Below are 23,474 nucleotides of genomic sequence, written 5' to 3'. Positions count from 1 at the left end.
ACTTAAACAAAAATAGCGTTAAAATGACAACATGGAAACATTCAATACATTTTTCACCCGAATAACTTGTGCTAGCAATCAGAATCCCAACCATTCAACTTTTCAGTTTCATCCAATAACAAGGAGGTAATCATTTAGGGTATGACCATAGCCCAATCTGTAATCATGAGTTATTGTTAATAAATGTGTAAGCAAAAGTTATTTTGTAAAGTCAGTAAAGGATGACTTATACTCATGGATTGAACGGAGATAATAAATTGGATGGGACCAGAAAAAATGTTTTAAAACTTCATAAAGGACAATTCATATTTGTTACAGAAATTGTACACCATATATTAGCCTGCGATCCAGTCTGTCACTCTTATGTCCTGTTCGGCTGATCGATATTATCAAAAACACGAACAAAAATGAAATAACGCGTATGTGTTTTATTGTTAAAAAATCATTTTTGGCCGCCAGGCCGCTGGGCCGCTGGGTCGCCAACTTCACAAAAATGACAAACTTAAAAAAATCTCTGAAAGTGATTTTTACTTTAGATATATCGTTTAAATAACAATAATTATCTTTAAAACTTCATTAAATGCCGTTTTATTGTTAAAAAAACATTTTTACAACATTAAAATTTTTGGCTGCTAGGCCGCCAGGCCGCTAGGCCGCCAACTTCACAAAAATGACAAAATTAAAAAAATCTCTGAAAGTGATTTTTTCTTTAGATATATCGTTTAAATAACAATAATTATCTTTAAAACTTCATTAAATGCCGTTTTATTGTTAAAAAACATTTTTACAACATTAAAATTTTTGGCTGCTAGGCCGCCAGGCCGCTAGGCCGCCAACTTCACAAAAATGACAAAATTAAAAAAATCTCTGAAAGTGATTTTTTCTTTAGATATGTCGTTTAAATAACAATAATTATCATTAAAACTTCATTAAATGCCGTTTTATTGTTAAAAAAAAACATTTTTACAACATTAAAATTTTTGGCTGCTAGGCCGCCAGGCCGCTAGGCCGCCAACTTCACAAAAATGACAAACTTAAAAAAATCTCTGAAAGTGATTTTTTCTTTAGATATATCGTTTAAATAACAATAATTATCTTTAAAACTTCATTAAATGCCGTTTTATTGTTAAAAAAACATTTTTACAACATTAAAATTTTTGGCTGCTAGGCCGCCAGGCCGCTAGGCCGCCAACTTCACAAAAATGACAAAATTAAAAAAATCTCTGAAAGTGATTTTTTCTTTAGATATATCGTTTAAATAACAATAATTATCTTTAAAACTTCATTAAATGCCGTTTTATTGTTAAAAAAACATTTTTACAACATTAAAATTTTTGGCTGCTAGGCCGCCAGGCCGCTAGGCCGCCAACTTCACAAAAATGACAAAATTAAAAAAATCTCTGAAAGTGATTTTTTCTTTAGATATATCGTTTAAATAACAATAATTATCTTTAAAACTTCATTAAATGCCGTTTTATTGTTAAAAAAACATTTTTACAACATTAAAAATTTTGGCTGCTAGGCCGCCAGGCCGCTAGGCCGCCAACTTCACAAAAAATGACAAAATTAAAAAAATCTCTGAAAGTGATTTTTTCTTTAGATATATCGTTTAAATAACAATAATTATCTTTAAAACTTCATTAAATGCCGTTTTATTGTTAAAAAAACATTTTTACAACATTAAAATTTTTGGCTGCTAGGCCGCCAGGCCGCTAGGCCGCCAACTTCACAAAAATGACAAACTTAAAAAAATCTCTGAAAGTGATTTTTTCTTTAGATATATCGTTTAAATAACAAAAATTATCTTTAAAACTTCATTAAATGCCGTTTTATTGTTAAAAAAACATTTTTACAACATTAAAATTTTTGGCTGCTAGGCCGCCAGGCCGCTAGGCCGCCAACTTCACAAAAATGACAAAATTAAAAAAATCTCTGAAAGTGATTTTATTCTTTAGATATATCGTTTAAATAACAATAATTATCTTTAAAACTTCATTAAATGCCGTTTTATTGTTAAAAAAACATTTCTAGAACATTAAAATTTTTGGCCGCCAGGCCGCCAGGCCGCTAGGCCGCCAACTTCACGCCGCTAGGCCGCCAGGCCGCTGGGCCGCCAACTTCACGCCGCTAGGCCGCCAGGCCGCTAGGCCGCCAACTTCACGCCGCCAGGCCGTTAGGCCGCCAGGCCGCCAACTTCACACATCTTAACGCCAGGCCGCCAACTTCACACATCTTAAATACACCACCTCGCCTTGTATAAAGTAACAAGATAATGTACTAAGTAATAGAAAGAGCTTCGATACACGAGGCTATCTGATTTGTACGAGGGGGCTTAGCCCTCTAGTATCAATCAGATTGTCGAGTGTTTTGATGTTCTTTCTGCCAAACATAATCAAAGGGCTGCAAGCTCTGTGGTATTTTCTGATCTTTGCAATCTAAATCGTACTGTATATCTGTATGTATTTTCCTGTATAAGTTTATTTTCATATACTATAATTCATCTTACAGGGCACCGAGATGCAGCGACTGCGTTTAGATTTTTTACTTTAACAGTTTGAGTTTGATACATACGGAATTTTGCATGACTAGAGTTGCATCAAAAATCATTTATGTTCAATTTTTATGACAGCCACACTTTATCCTTGCATATCGTGGGTACTTCCTTAAAAAGACACCTAAAAATGGTTGCCTCAACTTGGATTTAAACTCCAGACCTCTCACACCCTAAACGAGCGCGTTACAACTGCACCACGGGAAGTTATATGAAGAAATCTTGAGAAAAAAAACCCAGATAATTCTAAATTTAGAATTTCCATTTCCATTTCGGGTTTGTAATCCTTATTAATTTCGAGGTATTTTGTTCACCATAAACCTGTTGTTTAACACTGATGGAAATAATTTAGTCCGACATGTATATATTCCACTACTCGACAGTCAGATGTATTTGTGCACGCTCTGAAGTAATCGACGTCGTTAAAAAAGCATTTTCATTGATTAAAATGATATTCATCCGCGTAATTTGTGATTGTGCATTTATTGCCAGTGCTACTTTTAAACTTTGAATGCGTTGTAATTCGTCGGATACTTGTTACAAAATAAAAATATTTCTTTCTTTTACATCGCTAGTTTTAAACTGTTTTGAGAACTACTTGTTGTTAGGTTTGTCGTGAAATCTCGAATGTTAGCATTGTATTTCCTGATCTGCGATCAGAAAATACAAAAACACGTTCCATGTTGGCACAATATGAAACTCCGGAAAAAGTAACCAATAAGAACGAGCATCTGAATATGATATTTCTGTCGTTTTCCCTTTCTCTCCCGTCACAATAAGTAAACCCCAGCAAAAATGAGCCAATCAATTGGCATGCTCTAGAGTGCGGGTAACTAATACCTGCACTCCAGTTAACGCACTGTGCATAAATATGTATACGATTTAACTTTGACACATTTTCAACAGAAAGGTCCCCAAACTATGATTTATCGCATAGTTTGGAACTTTTCCTTTGTTCTTACTAACCCATTATACTCAGTACACTTCTATAAGCAGTTGAAAACTGATTTGATCTATAGCAGTACAATTTTTCATTGATTCATATAGAAAAAAACTCGACTGATATATAGCAGTTGAGTTTTTTGCACCTTGTATATATCAGTGTAGTTTTTTTTCACAGAGGCTCCAATGGAGCAGTGGTAACGAACAATCCCAGTAGATAAATCAAAGCACAGAAGGCGCTGAATTTGTTTGGGTCTCAGAATGTAAGAAAGGTGCAGGTTGTGAGATTATATGTATGGTGTCACCAATGCTTTCCAGCGTTTTAATTGTAGTAAATTGGCTATAAGACTAATTGCAACACTGATATTCAATCCAATGTTTATTTGACTTTAACAATTTGAAAACAAAAATGAGTTACCTTTACTGGGATTTGAATTCCAGACCCCTTGCTTCCTAAGCGAGCCCGAAAACCCTTCAGCCACGGTGAATTTATATGTGAACAGCCTGAAGAAACCATATTATTCTAAATTAGGGCTTGTAACGACTTTAACTGTTGTTTAACACAGATGTAAATACTCCTGGAGCTTACTATAAGCATGTATATTTATAAAGAATCAAAGGGCTGCAAGTTCTGTGGTATTTTTTGATCTTTGCAATCTAAATCGTACTGTATATCTGTATGCATTTTCCTGTATAAGTTTATTTTTATGTATCATAATTCATTTTGCAAGGCACCAGAGTTTGATACATAAGGAATTCTGCATAACTAGAGTTGCATCAAAAAATCATTTATGATTATTTTTACGACAGCCACACTTTATCCTTGCATATCATGGCTACTTCCTTAACAAAGACACTTAAAAAAGAATTTAACAAAACAAACTTTCCTCGACTAGGATTTGAACTCGAGACCTCTCACACACTAAGCGAGCGCGCTACCACTGTACCACGGAGAAGTTATATACACAAAGTCTGAATAACATCAAGTCATTCTAAATTAAGAACTTCCATTGCATTTCGGGTTTGTAATCCTTATTAATTTCGAGGTATTTTGTTCAGGATAAACCTGTTGTTTAAAATTGAAGTAAATAATTTAGCGAAAATCTTCTCGCCCAAACAGTCAGACATGTAGAATCTATATATTCCACTACTCGGTTTGTGTAGTATTCGGTAATAGACATCGCTAAAAATAGTATTTTCATTGATAAAATCATATTCATCCGCGTAATTTGTGATTGTGCATTTATTGACAATTCTATAAGCCAACGCTATTGTTTTACTTTAAATGCGTTGTAATTTGTTGGATACTTGTAACAAAATAAAATATTTCTTTCTTTTAAATCGCTAGTTTTAAGCTGTTTTGTTTTGTTGTTAGGTTTGTCGTAAACTTCTGTGTCAGAGATTGAATGTCCGCTTTGTATTTACTTATTTTCGATCAGAAAATACAATAAAACAATATTAGAAATCTTCGACCATTCGGGAATTACTTTGCTTGAAAATTAACGCGCCTGTCTTTGACCATCTTTACGCAGTGATCTCCCCTGAATTTTTCGGCGTTAGTGTACATACAAAAGGGAAGTAACCGCTTCAAAAAAAGTGGACTACTTTCGGCATTTGCAATTAACAACATTAGACTCTGAAATTTCGCTACCATTATTTGTTTGGTCTGACGACCCAAACAAATAAAATTGGAATCAATAAGATAAAATAAATAAATATATACAATGAAAAATATAAACAAAGATAATTAATGAAATGAAATTTACTCTTATTGAATCAAAAGGGACATTTGCTGCAGCGAAACCAACTTGAAACACTGCCTTATCATAAATTACTATAAGGTAGCTAACGATTTATTTATTTATTTATTTATTTATTTATTTCTATAACAAGAAAAGAAAACATTATGCCATTGCGATAAAATGTTATAGTAAAACTCGTTAGTTACGAGGATATAACACTGGCTCGGCGACATCTCAGGATGTTTCTGAAAAAAAAATTGTCTCGGCCCTGTTTTAGCAGAAACATACGGAATGCCGTTAGGGCCATCGCCTATGAATGTGTTGATCTAAAACGCGATAGTCGATAGTACGATGGTGAAAACGCGAAATCACGAAACTACGATGGTGAAAACGCGAAAGCACGATGATGAAAACGCGATAGTACGATGATGAAATCGCGACAGTACGATACTACGATGATGAAAACGCGATAAACTATCGTGTTTTTCACCATCGTACTGTCGCGTTTTCACCATCGTAGTTTCGTGATTTTCGCGTTTTCATCATCGTACTGTCGAGTATCGCGTTTCAGATCAAACCATTCATAGGCGATGGCCCTAACGGCATTCCGGAATGCCGTTAGGGCCATCGCCTATGAATGTGTTAATCTGAAACGCGATAGTCGATAGTACGATGGTGAAAACACGAAATCACGAAAACTACGATGGTGAAAACGCGATAGTACGATGATGAAAACGCGATAGTACGATGATGAAATCACGACAGTACGATGGTGAAAACGCGATAGTACGATGATGAAAACACGACAGTACGATGATGAAAACGCGATAGTACGATGGTGAAAACGCGATAGTACGATGGTGAAAACGCGATAGTACGATGATGAAAACACGACAGTACGATGATGAAAACGCGAAATCACGAAACTACGATGGTGAAAAACGCGACAGTACGATGGTGAAAACACGATAGTTTATCGCGCTTCATCATCATCGTAGTATCGTACTGTCGCGTTTTCATCATCGTACTTTCGCGTTTTCATCATCGTGCTTTCGCGTTTTCACCATCGTAGTTTCGTGATTTCGCGTTTTCACCATCGTACTGTCGACTATCGCGTTTCAGGTCAACACATTCATAGGCGATGGCCCTAACGGCATTCCGTAGAAACATCCATTGATGTCGCCCCAGCCAGTGTTACATCCTCGTAACTTACTCGTTTCATATACTATAACTATTACACAACATCATTTTCTACACTTGACACTTGCTGACCATTATGATTATAATCAAAAGCATGCATCAATCATTATATACCTTTAGTCAACAGAAATACAAAACTCACTGAGGTGTTTATTTAAATCATATGAGGAAAATGAATTTATTATAATCTTATTCATATATAAAATCAGCAAAACCGTGTTTGATAATTTCAACTATAGATATGTATGTAATATATCCCTAAGATAAAAAAAACTTCGAGACTTGATTAGACACTATATGAATAGTTCAGTATACTGGTGAATGTTTGGTGGACTGATTTATGAAAATATACATTTTTTATCAAAATTTAATAAGCGCTAAACTTGTTATTTATTTACAAAAAGGCTCCAGAGGGGATCGTACCCTCGACCTCCTGTTTACTAGACAGGCGCTCTAACCACTGAGCTATGGAGCCATTTTGTTGTAACATATCTGTTTTTTACCTATAACCACGAGAAAAATTCGATTATTGTCCAAAAATATTTACCTGCCAATTTTATATACATACTATTTTAATACATGGATGTATCTGCCTCTTTGTCAATATCCTTCCTTCTCTCATACGAGTATATAATTATTTTCAAAACATTCATGTAATAAACTAGTATCTAGTTTTTGTATTTTCTAATCGCAAGATCAGTAAATACATAGCTAACATCCACGGTCTAACACAAAATTTCCTAACAGACCTAACAACGCAAAGTAGTTCTTAATGTAGGCATTTAACGAATTACAGTGCATTGAAAGTTCAGATTAGTCAATAGAAATATGAGGTTACAATCACAAATTTCGCGGATGAATATCATTTTAATCAATGAAAACGCTATTTTTAGCTATGTCGATTACTGAATACTCCAGGGCGTAGTATACAAATAAATCTGACTGCCGAGTAGTGGAATATATACATGTCGGACTGTTTTGCGCGAGAAAATTTTTCGCTAAATTATTTTTTATCAGTGTTAAACAGGTTTATCGTGAACAAAATACCTCGAAATTGATAAGGATTACAAACACGAAATGGAAATTCTCAATTTAGAATTACAATGTATTTGTTTTTATTCCGGCTACATATTACGTATTACTTCACCGTGGTGCAGGCGTATCGCGCTCGTATCGCGCTCGTTTAAGGTGTGAGAGGCCTAAGGTTCAAATCCTAGTCGAGGCAACTTTTTTTTTGAAGTGTCTTTTTTAAGGAAGTAGCCACGATATGCAAGGATAAAGTGTGGCTGTCCTAAAAAATGATTTTTGATGCAACTCTAGTCATGCAAAATTCCATATGTATCAATCTCAAACTGTTAAAGAAAAAAATGAATTAAGATGAATTATAGTATATAAAAATAAACCTATATAGGAAAATACATACAGATAGTCAGTATGATTTAGATTGCAAAGATCAGAAAATACCACAGAGCTTGCAGCCCTTTGATTTTTAATGGTTTTAGTGTGCACTAACACAATTTAGGCCATATGGTGCCGAAACAGGAACGATGATTTTGGCTAACCTCGGGTGTTAGAGGCTTAAATCAACATTAAAGGGTCAAAACCACCTCACCAGTTAGAGCTAAGAATTGCATAGACTCAAGTTATTCATTCGAACCCATTCAGTCGCCTCTTATGATAACGTAGGGAGAAACGATGGCTGCATTTCTGATGCCTCATCCAAATATAGCTATTTGATAACACATTTGTCACCTGGCGTTGGTGCGAGTATATCTTGGACTTATTTTATTTTGTGTTGTTGCGGATACATTGTATTATTATTTTTGAACACTGATTTTTTATTACTATTTCCAATTTTTTCAGTGCGAGATAGCATTCAGAAGAATCTGCCGAGTTTTCCAAGTTTTCATATAACTGACTGATATGCCATTTCCCAAATGTAACGACAAAAATAATAGGCACATGTAATAAATTTATGGAAAAATTAGAAAGATAATAAAACATAACACAGTATGCAACAAGAAATAGGAATCAATCGAAAAAGCGTTTTATGTAAAACTGCACTTTACCACTATGTTATCAAGCAATGTTACCTATCAGTGGTTAAAAAGGCGCATACAATGCAAAGAGGAACGGATGTCCTCTTCTGGTATTGTTGATTCCAAGCATTGATGATATAGCTAAACAGAACACAACAATTAACCGGATAATGAATGCAAAAAGGGGAAGTATATATTTCCGGATAATAGTTTTAACACAGCAATACAAAGTTCCGATCGAAGAAATTAAGGTAGGTATTGATTCTCACATAGTGAAAGAAGGTAAGCATGGCTAACAGATCGTTTTAGAAATGAGAAAAAAACATTAATTCGTTTGTTTACAGCATTTTTGATACTCATTGTCAGTTTAAAACAGTTGTCTATCAACAAAGATGTACATGATTGTACTTTGAAATTTGGGAGAAAAAAAAATTTCTATGAAGTTTTGTATAGTTATTAAACAGCTTACAGCGGATAAGTTTTTATATACAAGAGAGAAAGAAAAAATAAGGAAAATTAAAAAAACAACATTAACTTTTACGTTAACTAGTGATTGTGTTACCTTTTCAAACCTATAATAATTATATATGAGCCGCGTCATGACAAAACCAACGTAATGCGTTTGCGACCAGCATGGATCCAGACCAGCCTGCGCATCCGCGCAGTCTGATCAGGACCCATGCTGTTCGCTTACAGACCCTAAAGCAAGTAAAGAAACTGATAGCGAACAGCATGGATCCTGATCAGACTGCGCGGATGCGCAGGCTGGTCTGGATCCATGCTGGTCGCAAACCCATTATGTCGGTTTTGTCGTGACACGGCTCATATGTTTTATAACGATGTAAGGAAGACCATTGATGCTCTATTGTGTTTTATTTCAAGAAAGAAAATAACTTCAAGGATAGACCTAACATTTAGAACCATTTAAACTTCGACATTTTAAGTTATGCTTATCTTATTCAATCAATTTTTATCATAAACTAAAACCATTTCAATTCCCAATAGAAAATACGTACACGTAACGTAACGTAAGCTGTGGATAAAAGTTCTCGCGAAGTAAATCATATTAGAAGTAAACTAGTTTTTATGATTCATCTAATATTGTAAACATGATGATATCAAGCAGCATTTGACTTTGTGAATTTATTATATGTTTTAAAAATGGCAATTCTATTTTGGTTCCGCATTTGTATTACAATAATGTTTTATATCTATATAGGTCTAAATTGTCGTAATTGAACATTTTTGAAGGGCATAGCAAATTATAGATGCAGCGGTTATACAATAAAAATAATATGATAAATGGTAAATTTACAAGGAAAATGAGCTTTTATAAATATAATCCACTCCTTTAGATGAACTGAAATCAAGTCAAATATATAAGGGAAGCAGTGGGAGGGGGGGGGGGGTGACTGAAACTGTATAAATCGCTATAAAACAACATAAAAATGTTATCACACATAGAGTAAAATTAATTGTTCAGATCGCAAAAGGAACAAAGGGTAGATTTTTTTAAACTTATTTTAAGGATACCCTACTGTAAAATGAGCTGACTGTAAAATTCTAAAATGCTTATTTCTTAATGAAACGGAATCTATGGAGGCTGAAACTGTAGATTAGGAGACAAAGCCGTAATCCATTACTATAGCCACCACGAACTCTACAAACTACATCTTTATTACTGTACAATTTTGTTAACTGCTGCACGTCCGTAATGTTGTCAGGATAGTGTCGGAAAAAGGGGAAATAACTTGACATGTATAATATAGATTGAAGTACGTATGTTTATTGTTGGGAGAAAGCTCCAATATTCGCTTAAATATGTCACTGGGTGGTGCAAATATCAAACCAGTAACACGTACATGTATGCTATCTTAACACTACTTCTAAAACTGATAAGAATAGTCACGCGGGGCATTTGATCTATTGTGCAGTTCTTATCTCAAATGCGTGGCCAATTTAACACCACATTACCTTGAGACATATATCTAACCAGAGATGGATTTGAAATGTAAGCTGTTTTAATTGTTTAGCTTTTGACAAATCAGATGACGATTAATTTGGTAATGATAATGGAACATTATATTGGAATTCTTGTAATACGTATTTCTACGATAAAGCTAAAAATCACAAAAGTTATACATACAATTGTATCAAAAATTGTATCATTGAATGATAGTTCAAAATGAGGTTAATGCCAGGATAAGATGGAATGCATTGACAAGAGAACACGCTGATGTGATAAAATGAAGAGTTAATGGTTAGCATGAAATGCTGCGTTTCTTACAAGGTTGTTATTTTTAAAGGACTGGTTACCGTATAAGTACTTATTTCTGCGGGCTTAATATTCTGCGATTTTTGTTAAAATAAGGGGTTTTAAATTTCTGCGTATCTTATTTCTGCGGTGTTATCATTTTCGCATTGATGTTTTTTTTTATTTCTGCGTTTTAATTTAGATATTTTTACAAAATAAACCCATACAAACAGACAACATTTCAAGATTTGTTGATGTAATATGTACATTACTTCCGGTAAACATGCAGACGACTTATAATGTGTTTCGTCATAATCATCATGTATCGGTATATAAACGTTCATAAAACAAAAATCAACAACGTGCAATGACAACAATTAATTGTATTACTGCATGTGTATAAATATGAAGTGTGAAAAATAAACAATGGTAAAATTGCACGTAAATATAAGATATTGTACAAATACAAAAGGGTATGTTTATTGCCCCCGTCACACTATTATAGTTTTATTTTACAAAAAAAAAAATCAAACTTAGGGTGAGCGAATATTATAAAAACATGGTATTTATTTAAACAGAAACTTTTTTTTCTAATATTTTATTAATGACAGATACATAAAGAAACATATCTATAAAAGCCGATAACAGTACAGGGTAATGTAATTATACTGTACCGGTATATGACATATTCCAACATAGACATATGGGAAGGCTTAATTTTCGACGGTTTTTAAATCTGCGGTGTCGTTACGAACCGCAGAAAAAGCAAAAATAAAGTTCCCGCAGAAAAAAGTACTTATACGGTATATCACGTTTTATAGTTCATTCGAATCCTTTATAATCTTAGCTGATGCAATATTTAAGAATATTTAAAGCTGCATTTTATAATTTCATAAAAACAGAAATAGCTACATTTGTTTAAAAATTTGGGTTCACATCGACTCTCGACCAAACTTAAAAGTCAACAACGTCATTGTGGCGAAATCGAGAGTAATATTATGCAATCATGATAACTCTGCATCTGGGTCATCAGAACATCAACAGTAATTCAACAAACATGGTATTAATTAGAAGTCCGAATTTAATGGTATATTTCCGAATTATATAACGGATGTTTTCATAATTTCATTGGTTGATATTTCTTTTATAAATATCGCCGAGCCCAAACATTAACAGTTGATTACATGGGAAAATCCTACATTTGCCGTTACGAACTAATTACAGTCTTCATTTGCATGTCAAAATTCGTAAACGGACATGAGCGTTCCTGTGGGGCTTTCCTTTTAAAAACATAATTTCTAAGCATTATTTTATTAAATTTGCAATTTAAAACAATCTACATAATGTGCGCATAACTGCTTCTAGAAATAGAAAAGAAAGTTACTATATATAACATATGGTGTTTTGTTTATTTTAGGTTTCATTGCATTAGTTGTAGCAGTCACATTTCCGGGATTTATAGGTATATTTCCTTACCGATTTATTTTCATAAGTTTTGATTCATATTTATTAAAGAAAACTCAAGTTAAATGCGCAAGTTAAATGCCTACAACCCTTTATTTCCCCTTGGCTGACCTATGCCCAATTAAGTAGGGCAGGTACTACTAGTTGGTAGGTAAATTATCTTTTAAATTTAAAATATTTTTATTGAGCATATCATTTATATCTGAATGCTTAGCATCTGTCAAAAGTTTCAAACTTTTATTGAATGAACATCTTAAACTGCAAAAATTATATATGTACATGAAATTGATATATAAAGATGTAATGCAATACTTCCATGTTTAGTTGTTTGGCAATAAAATTTTTTGGTAGCAGTGTTTTTTGTTCAAATATGTCTGTTATACATTACCCGTCATTTCAATAAAACTTAATACAAAAGGATATTCTAAAACAAGAACCGTTTGAACCGGGTAATGCTCCCCGAGAAGGTTCTGGACACAGGAAAGTATAAAATAAGAGGGCATTGATGGCCCTGGATCGCTCCCCTGACTCATCAACCGCATCCAAGCAATGTCTTAGAAAAGCATCCTGGCCAACTTTGATGACAATTAGTCAAAAATGTGACCTCTATTGTGTTAAAAAGGTTTTCCATATTTGGGCAATGTGACCTAATTTTTGACTGGAGACGACCCATATTCAAACTTGACCTAGAAATCATCAAAACAACCTTCCTGACAACTTTCTAGAATATTTGGATCAAAACTGCAGCCACTACAGTGTTAACAAGCTTTTTCTATTTTTAGCTCATGTGACCTAGTTTTTGACGCAGATGACCCATCTTCGAACTTGACCTAGAAATTATCAAAACAACCTTTCTGACAAATTTCCAGGATATTTGGATCAAAACTGCAGCCACTAGAGTGTTAACAAGCTTTTTCTATTTAAAGCTCATGTGACCTAGTTTTTGACCGGATATGACCCATCTTCGAACTTGTCTGAGAAATCATTAAAACAACCTGCCTGACAAATTTCCAGAATATTTGGGTCAAAACTGTAGCCACTAGAGTGTTAACAAGCTTTTTCTATTTTTAGCTCCTGTGACCTAGTTTTTGACCGGACATGACCCATTTTTAAACTTGACCTAGAAATCATCAAAAGAACCTTCCTGACAAATTTCCAGAATATCGTGATCAAAACTTCAGCCAGTAGAGTGTTAACTAGCCTTTTCTATTTTTAGCTCCTATGACCTATTTTTTGACCGGACATGACCCACCTTCGAACTTGACCTAGAAATCATCAAAACAACATTTCTGACAAATTTCCAGAACATTTGAATCAAAACTGCAGCGACTAGAGTGTAAACAAGCTTTTTCTAATTTTAAGTCCTGTGACCTAGTTTTTCACCGGAGATGACCCATATTTGAACTTGACCTAGAAATCATTAAAAGAACCTTCCTGACAAATTTCCAGAATATTTGGATCAACACTGCAGCCAGTAGAGTGTTAACAAGCTTTTTCTAATTTTAGCTCATGTGACCTAGTTTTTGACCGGAGATGACCCATCTTCGAACTTGACCTAGAAATCATCAAAACAACCTTCCTGACAAATTTCCAGAATATTTGTATCAAAACTTCAGCCACTAGAGTGTTAACAAGCATTTTCTATTTTTAGCTCCTTAGTTTTTGACTCGAGATAACTCGAGATTTGTAAAAATGAACAAAAGGCAATAACTCAAAAATAAGACCAGGCTTTGTTACAGTTCTTTAAGAAATGCAGTTCTTTCCAATGATATCTAGCTACCTACAAAGTTTCATGTTGATATCTCTAATAGTTTTAAAGTTATGTCCCGGACAAAAGTCAAAAAGTAAAAATAAACAAAGGGCAATAACTTCAAAATAAGGCAAGGCAGAGTAATGATTCTTCAGCACTGCACTTCAACGAGACCTATCTATCTACAAAGTTTCATGTTGATATCTCTTATAATTTTAGAGTAATGTCCGGGACAAAGTTCAAAGTGTCAAAATGAACAAAGGACAATAACTCCAAAAGTAGGCAAGACAGAGTTACGGTTCTTGTGCAATGCACACCTACTCAATGAGATCTATCTACCTACAAAGTTTCATGTTGATACCTCTTATACATTTAGAGTTATGTCCCGGACAAAGTTCAAAGTGTAAAAATAAACAAAGGGGGATACTTCAAAACTTAGGCAAGGCAGAGTTACGGTTCTTGTTCACTGCACACCTACCAAATGAGATCTATCTACCTACAAAGTTTCATGTTGATACCTTTTATAGTTTTAGAGTTATGTCCCGGACAAAGTTCAAAGTGTAAAATAAACAAAGGGGGATAATTAAAAAAATAGGCAAGGCAGAGTTACGGTTCTTGTTCACTGCACACCTACTCAATGGAATCTATCTACCTACAAAGTTTCATGTTGATACCTCTTATACTTTTAGAGTTATGTCCCGGACAAAGTTAAAAGTGTAAAAAACAAAGGTGAATAATTAAAAAATTAGGCAAGGCAGACTTACGGTTCTTGTGCACTGCACACCTATTCAATGAGATCTATCTACCTACAAATTTTCATGTTGATACCTCTTGTTGTTTCAAAGTTATGTCCCGGACAAGAAAAGGGGACGGACGGACGGAAAGACGGACGGACAAGGCGGCGACTATATGCTCCCCTAAAAATTTTCGGGGAGCATAATTTAGAATGTTTTGCTAAATATACAGATTTACAAAATTTATACTACATGTAATTGGTATATATCTCATAATTATGGTAAACCATCTCTGTTTTAAAAACGAATTATGAGAAGCTCTAAAGTACGATCAGTGCTTTGTGTAGTAATAAAAGTAAACGAAGATGTCATGTGAACAAAATAACCAAATACATAATATACAGACTGCTATATTACCAACAGAACATTTTCATTTTACACAAATTAAAACAATCCCATCTGCATACAAGAGAATTCAAACTCTTTCATTACCATAGTAAGTGTCTACATTTAAAGAACTTCTTTTCTTACACCCTACCTATTATTTTTTTCCGTACCAGCCCTTTTGGTGATTTTGTTCTTGTTATGCCCATGTGACAAATGGAATCCGTACAAAATGTGATCTTACAGTGCGCTTTGTAAAATAAATCTTATTTATTATATTTTAGTTTGTTTAGAGTGTTTCAGTTGCTCTGATGTGACTGATTTGAACAACTGTGTCAACATTGCTCAATGCAGTCAAGGACAGGTTAGATAAATATAAAAACATGAACCCAAAACTAATTAATTAGAATAAGTAATTCGAATGTATTATATATTTCATAGCAGGAATATTGTGTCATTGTTAAATGCATCAATTTGAATAGACCACTGATTTATTCAACACACAATTAATAATACTTTCAGTACAGTACTAAAATATATTAGTGAATTATACATTTCTTAAAATTTTACCTTCACAAAAACCAGATGTTACTAGAATAGCGACGACACTGATGAAGTATAAATATCTAGTGTCATTCCGTTAAACCTGTGTCGATCATCGATCTTAACTTGAATCAGATTGAGATCGTTTTTTGTATAAAGTATCATTTTAAATATACAATCATTTCTTGAACTCTTCAGTCATGTTCTTTGGAAATGAATGTTTCCGGACAAACGACAAGCTACACACTAGGCTGTAAGAACAATCAGGTAATGTATTCACGGAAATATGTCAATAAATATGTTATCTCATCTTACATATTCATAGTTATGTCTCGCATAATCTTGCTTTTTGTCATTTCTGAGAAGAACGCTTTTTATCAATCAAGAAATGAAACGCATTATACATAAGATAATATCGAAATCGGCTATTTAATTCTTTTCAGAGTTTGACGAAAAAATCCAGTGACTTCCTAATTTCTTTATACATTTTATATAATATAGAATAGATCTAGGTAACAACAAGTGAAATTGTTATTTTTTAGAATTGTGGAAGCTCTCCAAATATACATGCCGGCATAATTGGACGTGATATCTCAGCGAGACAATTACACACTTGCCACGAGTGTTGCAGCATTGATAATTGCAATAAACATCTATGCGAACACCCAAAACGTGAGACATAATATTTGAGACCTCAGTTATTACTTAAATACTCATCACAGCAAATTGTTAATGTAGACATGATTTTGTATAACCTTTTAGATCCGAAAGTTATTGGCCTTTGCCATCGGTTTTGAACCAGGCCAAGGCAGTGCACTCATGCTATTGACTGTCCGTAGCTTAGTTTCTGTATTTATGTGTTGAAAAACCTATATTTAGAATAAATTGTTCCAAACTTAATAAGCAGTTCAAATTCATATGACAATTTTTTTTCAGCAGGTTAAGGATTTTTAAGGTAGAAAATGTAATCAAAATTATTTATAACCTCTTATGATTTCATGACTACATGGAAGATTTAACAAGCGATGTTTTTTTCTTTGTTTTAAGAAAACAACCAATTTCCTGATATTGTTATCAATAGGATTAAAAGATCTTGTGTTATACATTTCAGCATCTGCTTGCATTGACGACGCTAAAGCGGACTGTGCCTGGCTAAATACTGTATTCAACATATGTATGGACATTCATCATGCTAAAGCAGAGTGTCCTAAGTTTTGTGGACTTTGTACATTGGGTAAATTAAAATATAAACGGTTTGACTATTCTAATTTCATAAATACACCATGTACATGTATTACTTATAGACCTGTTCTTGGATAACTCTCGATCCTATTTTTCAAAACAGTCATTATTATAGTTTCGTTAGTCCGGAAGAACAGCATTGAGAAATTTTTTTAGCAGTGTGTTAGGGAAATACACTTTAGAATGATGTCTAGTAATATTGCAAGTTATAATACTCCCCGCCACACAGACATGGGGTTCTAACAGCGGCCCTAACCTGATTTTTCAGAAAACGTTTTAGTCACAACCCAATGAAATTTTTGGCAAAATTACAAATTTCAACTAGCTGTCACACCTTCGTTTTCGTCTTCATTTTGTGCGTTCATAGGGCGCTCGTATAACATTCTTATGGCGTTTATATACAACCATACGAGATCATCGATACCTTCTTAGGAAGTGTACAGCTTCTCTAAAGCTACTATTGCATTCATGCGGCGTCCTTACGTTTACAGCAAGGACTGCAAACGCCTTAGTGTTTCCAAATAGTCGCCAATTACAAATTAAAACAATTCATATGCTTTCATACGGCAACTATGCTGCATCGACAGTAGGAGTACAATCACGTTTCTATCGCTACCATGGGGTCCTTAGAGTGTTCTAGTCCAGTCTAGTCAAAATAGTTGCCGTGGCTCGGTCGCCCTGTGTCGCACGTCTGGTGTGACGGTGTTAGAGCAAACTTTTTCAATATGACAACACAGCCCCATCAGATACAGTATTATCTGAAAATAAAATACAGCAGAGATAATCCAATTAAAACTATCGTTCACAGTTCAAAATATAACAAACTAACGGCCTAATTGCGTTTACATAATTGGTTGCTAACATAATATAGTAACTACTTTTGGTTAAATTAAGTTTGCCGTACCCATCGGAAAGGATGTCCAATCTTATAGTTATTCCGTAAGTCAACCGAATCGTTTTGAAATATAATTATTGGTGGAGATACATTAAGACTGCGTACTGCTATTCTGTAGGATAATATTTTTTTCAATTTTTTTTTGTCACGTGATCATAATATAGCAGATATTTCCCGAATGCAAAAACTCTGATATTTTAATATCGTCTCTCCTTATGCTCTTTTATTTTCCTTTTAATAAGCAACATTTACTATCATTGAGATAAATTTCTGTTGAATCATTATGTTTTATTTTTGCTCTGCGTACTGCGTTTCATTTGATTGCATACGTGGTCGAATAAGCAAGAAAAGATAACTCAACCCACTAAGGGAACCACATGCACCAATGTCATGACTAAAGTAACGATTTGTTCCACTTTATTTTCTTTTTATTTATTTTAAAAAATGTGTATGCCTAAGGTTTATTTTACATATAATTAATATATGACATTTCAATTTGATTTCACAGACCAAATAGAATCACCAGAGATTTAAAACCAACCAAACCATACAAGAAATTAAAGCGCTTATTTTTTGTAGTTCCGAACAACATTAGTACCTTAAGCGCTTTGGCAGAATGTCTTGTCCGTCTATAATGCTCAAAACCAATAATAAAACTAAAGTTATTCATTTAAGTTTAATAAAATTAGTTGTAACCATAAAGAGATATATTTCACAAATATTAACAACGATTATAGTTTAATTGACTTGCATGTGAGAAAAGTGAAAATCACCATGTTGTGAATAATAGAAAATTACAAATAACATTTGATATTATCTATAGTTGACGGTAACTGGGCTCCATGGTCGGACTGGTCGACATGTGACGTCACGTGTGATAATGGTACCCGGACAAGAACACGCACATGTACGGATCCAGCACCAGCTGATGGGGGTCTTGATTGTATCGGAAAGATGACAGAAATTAATATATGTTCGAAACAGCTTTGCCCAGGTGATAAAATTACGTAATATTAGTTTATACACATTCAATACATCAATATGTAAATTGAAAAAGGTATGTAAAATAAAAACTTTATTGCGTCCAATATGCATATGTTTAAATAAATAAATAAATTTTAAAACTTCATTCCTACCATCATGTATATATATAATTGGGCATCTTAAGTAACAAGAAATTTTCTATAATATACGACAGACATACTCAGTTAGTAATTATATGAATTTAGTAGTTCGTTTTTAATGCCACTTTTTTCATCATAAAAATCACATTCAGTCTTTTCTTCAGAAGAAATTTATGTGCAAGAACTGTATTGAAAAGAGATACCTTAAATTTTTTGTCTATGATGTAACAGTACATGGTGGTTGGACAAGGTGGTCTAACTGGGAGTCATGTTCAGTGACCTGTGACTCTGGAATACAGAAAAGACATCGCAATTGCTCAAACCCTGTCCCTGACCGATATGGTGATCATTGTTTTGGGGACACTATGGATGCCAGACTTTGCATGCCGGGCCCATGTGCCAGTAAGAAATTTTTAGAAAAATAAATCAACCATCAAAACAGATATTTGTTTATCAATATTGTTTTGAAGAAAATGTAATGTTTCTCAATATGAGTTCTAAAATAATCCGGGCAGTATGCCATTGCGCACACAGCACGCTTAGCATACATGCAGTTTACATAGTCAAAAGGGCAATATTAAATAATAAGGGTTACTTCTTTATCATAATAAAGAGCGCCGACATGAACTTCCGGTCGAAAATTAACGTAAGAATTAACTGCGCCGCCATTTTAGTGCTATATCAATATATAAACATATATGAATAGTTACATAGTATACAAGATATCTTTAACAATAAGAAAACATTTATTAGGAATATTGCTATAGAAACACATCTTGGTAATATTACTGGGGTGTTAATACTTATACTTAGAATCCTGTCAATACGAGTTAAATAAAAAAAGTATTTTTCGTACAGAGAATGCTTTAAAGATATACATTGATAAGTTTCTAATACTATCTTTACATCGTTTCCTTCATTAATGCAATGCATTGCGATATATTTGGTCATGACTTCTATAAATCTATTGCTTCGCTACGCCTTCAGTTTCGCCTACACATTGATTCTCCACTAAACATTCAAATTAGGCTGTATGTTATAGTGAATAATTGACTTTTGGGAATAGTTATCAAGACACCTTTTTTAGTTGGTACAACTCGTGTATAACATTAAACACATACTGGTTCTTCTAACATTTCACCGAAAAATCTTGTATTTTTTCCTGAAATTAAGTTACCCAGAATTCGAGATTTGTGCAAAAACAGATACGTTACAATTTTTCGAATTGCTTTAAGAGACTAGATAAAAATAATTAGCATGAATATACACGATTTAGAAATTTATTATCATTCTTTAAACAATATAGCACCAGTATATATTACAAAATATTATGCATCAATGTGAATTTTTTAAAAAAATCTTCGTCTAAGAATAGCTCGTGAACTTAAGCTGATGAAAATGTTACTTATTAATCAGACTTGTTTATTCCAAATACATGATTTACTTATAAAAGCATTTTAAGTCAATAAAAATACTGATGTTCCATATATACTTATCTATTGACACAATGTAGCTCGGATTTACTTTACAATATAAATTAATTCCACTAAGTGAAAACGAATATTAAATCATAGTAACGTATCTGTTTCACCGTTCTACTATGAACAAAATTATGAAAAACCATGAACACGTAGATATATATATTCAAAAAGTTTTTTAAACAACTGGCCAATAAATAATATGTCTGAACCAGTATTTTTAACAGTGAACAGAACACACAATATCATTTACAGTTTTTGTAAGTTTTATTGTTTTATGTGTAGCTTCAAATAGTCAAGTAACAACTTTAAGACAGAATGAACTTAACAAGAACATCTATATAAAAATGCTCATCGGGGGTCGTCCGTGGCCGACTGGTTAAGGTCGTTGACTTCATACCATTAATGGCCCCTAACCACTGTGGGTTCGAGTCCCGACAGGGACTTTGGATTCTTTCATGTGAGGAAGCTATCCAGCTAGCTTACGGAACGTCGGTTCTACTCAGGTGCCCGTTCGTGCCTGAAATAGTGCAAAGAAGGGCACCTGGGGTCTTTCTCCACCAGTAAAGCTGGAACGTCGCGATATGACCTATACTGTGTCGATGTGACGTAAAACCCAAAGCAACAAAAACAAAACTCATCTATTAGAATATGTAACAGCTAGATTAATGTGAGCGTTTCATAGTGTAAGTTGACATTCTGTATTTCTTTTGTTTTTTTTCGTTTATCTGATGTTAACTTGTCGTTATTTTTTTTAATATATACTTTTTCACAATCTCGATCCTTGATTTTGTCATTCTAGATGATATGAGTAAGCCTACATCTATATGCTTATCTACACATTTAACAAAATGATTATACCAGAAACAATGGTACCGCTTAAAGAAAACCAACTTAGTAATAATCAATCCATATATATGTGCACCTCCGGGATTTTGAGCTATATCCCTACCATAAAAAGAACATCTTTATTCGACCCTGACTTAAATTTAGAATCTAACGGGCATTCATTTAAAAGTTCTTTTTTTTTATTTAAGTTACAGTGCTGTTGTATATTGCCTAACCATATATTATGTATCTAAACCAAAGTTTTGTTGAAGATTTAGTAATATGTATTAGGCAGTGCTTAAAACTCTTTCGAAACAGATACGTTGCTATGATAAACAGATACGTTACCAGAAGTTATACAGTCCTCTATATTTTATTTTTAATACAAATTCTGCAAACCAAAAATATATCAAAACATATATTTATTCCAGGAAACAAAACAGTAAATCTTTATATGTTTCTTTCCTTTTTTCAACATTTTATTATATAGGAAACTTAACTAATCCTTGAATTTCAAAATATACTCGAGGGACAGAATATTTTCTAATTTGCATGTTTAGCGGAGAATCAATGTACAATAAATTCCATAAAATGTGATATATAACCAATAATAACTCGTAGTACTTAATTAAGAGATATTTTGTATTTTGAATATATTACAACTTAACTTACAGACAGTTTGTATCATGGTAAATAGGAACTGCAATGAAACAATATGTACAGAGTTTTTTACAGAGCCTGATAAACCTGTGCATTGTGTATTAAATTACAGATCTACATGAACAGAACTGCTTACTGTTTGAAAACAGAAAAAAGGCTCTGCTCTGAAAAAAAGGTTCTGTCGTTCACTGAACGCGGTAAACCGCCCGTCCTTGTTGATTTTGTTTTTGTGTGCATGCAAGTTGTTGAATTATATGCGTCAATATGCCTGATATGAGTCAAGCATAGCTTTTGTATTCTTGAAATGTAACTGGAAAGTTTGTTGAACCTTAATGGTAGGTGTTATTTTCTCTTACAATAAGTATCTCTTAAGTTTTAAGGTGTTTATTTTAGTTAAAAAATGTTATTTTATTTTATTCTTTATTAGACGGAGGTTGGTCAGACTGGGGTGTTTGGGCTACATGTTCTGTGACATGCGGGACTGGGGTGTTGTCACGATCAAGAACTTGTTCAAATCCTCGACCTTCATCAACTGGAAGTCTGTGTGATGGAAATTCAATTCAAGTGACATCATGTAGCTTACCGCCATGTAGTAAGATTGGCAGTTGTTTACTTTCGATTTGAACACTTTTATGATTTTATAATTAGCCTAGGTATTTTAAATTTACTGCAGAAATTTTATTGAAACAATATCGGTTTTTCTTATGATGCTAACTACGATCTGACACATTTATATTTGGAATTTGCGCGTTGAAATGTAAATAAGTTTAAATAAGTGACAGAAGATTTATTTAAGACATTCTCAAAATTTTAGGATGAAAATAACATTTTATATGTACTGATAAATTTTCTGAAAGAAAAACTTTTATTCATGAAGATTTTATATTTATTGTAATGTTATTTTGTTGATTGATGTTAGGAACACAAATGATTGCGTTTTCAAGTAAAGATGTGGTAGCAACTTCGTACATGGCAAACCAGACTGTCATATTTCCTACAATATTATTTAATGAGGGCAATGGTTACAACAATACAACAGGGATCTTCACGGCACCAGTACCTGGAACTTACTCGTTTACCCTACAACTTAGCGTTAACTATGATCAGTCGTTTTACTTTGCAATCCTTTGTGGAAATAAATACCTCACGCGCGGTTACGTTAGAGATCCGGATGACATTAAATCTTACACTTTCACTGCCATTGCTGTATTAAAGAAAGGTGACCGTGTGAGAGTTGAAAGTGATGTACGTGGAAACGGTAATAAACTTTACAATAGTGCACCTTTTCTGAACTTCTTCTCAGGTGCTCTTGTACAGTTTTGAAATGAAAAATAACAACAAAAATGGATAATACAAAGTCAAAGTGTATTGCAATATCTCAAAGTTTATTTCCCCATGGAATTATTATTTAATTAAAAAACCAAACACGTGTTTTCTGTTGTTTTCTTAAGAAACTGGAGAAGTTCACATAAGGTTTGATATAACATATTTCTAGTTAAAAGACCTGTAACTATATATAGAATAAGTCACTAGACAATTGTGCTGATATCAGGGAACTCTCTGAGTGTTCTTTGTTAGTATGATTTGTTCCTAAGACTAAGATATGCATTTAAACATACTTTAATTTTCGTCTTATCGATGCAA

General features: G+C 33.5%; 1 protein-coding gene and 1 non-coding gene across 2 annotated transcripts; one reads left to right on the top strand and one right to left on the bottom strand.

Moving 5' to 3' along the window:
* Positions 1–6,837: 6,837 nt before the first annotated feature.
* On the bottom strand, positions 6,838–6,910 carry Trnat-agu (transfer RNA threonine (anticodon AGU)). Its single transcript has one exon. It is a non-coding gene; the product is annotated as a tRNA-Thr (tRNA).
* Positions 6,911–10,369: 3,459 nt separating this feature from the next.
* On the top strand, positions 10,370–23,260 carry LOC132724234 (hemicentin-1-like). Its single transcript, XM_060709064.1, has 10 exons — positions 10,370–10,485; positions 12,146–12,190; positions 15,345–15,424; positions 15,802–15,870; positions 16,146–16,275; positions 16,715–16,837; positions 18,564–18,734; positions 19,096–19,266; positions 22,258–22,422; positions 22,750–23,260. The coding sequence occupies exons 1-10, from the start codon at positions 10,473–10,475 to the stop codon at positions 23,151–23,153; spliced, it is 1,371 nt and encodes a 456-aa protein (XP_060565047.1). The 5' UTR covers positions 10,370–10,472; the 3' UTR covers positions 23,154–23,260.
* The last annotated feature ends 214 nt before the right edge of the window (positions 23,261–23,474 follow it).

This window comes from Ruditapes philippinarum, unplaced genomic scaffold (genome assembly GCF_026571515.1).
Source record: "Ruditapes philippinarum isolate M1 unplaced genomic scaffold, ASM2657151v2 ctg8856_1_1_1_1, whole genome shotgun sequence".
In the NCBI taxonomy this organism is placed as follows: Eukaryota; Metazoa; Mollusca; class Bivalvia; order Venerida; family Veneridae; genus Ruditapes; species Ruditapes philippinarum.
This window is presented reverse-complemented; position numbering and strand designations above follow the sequence as displayed.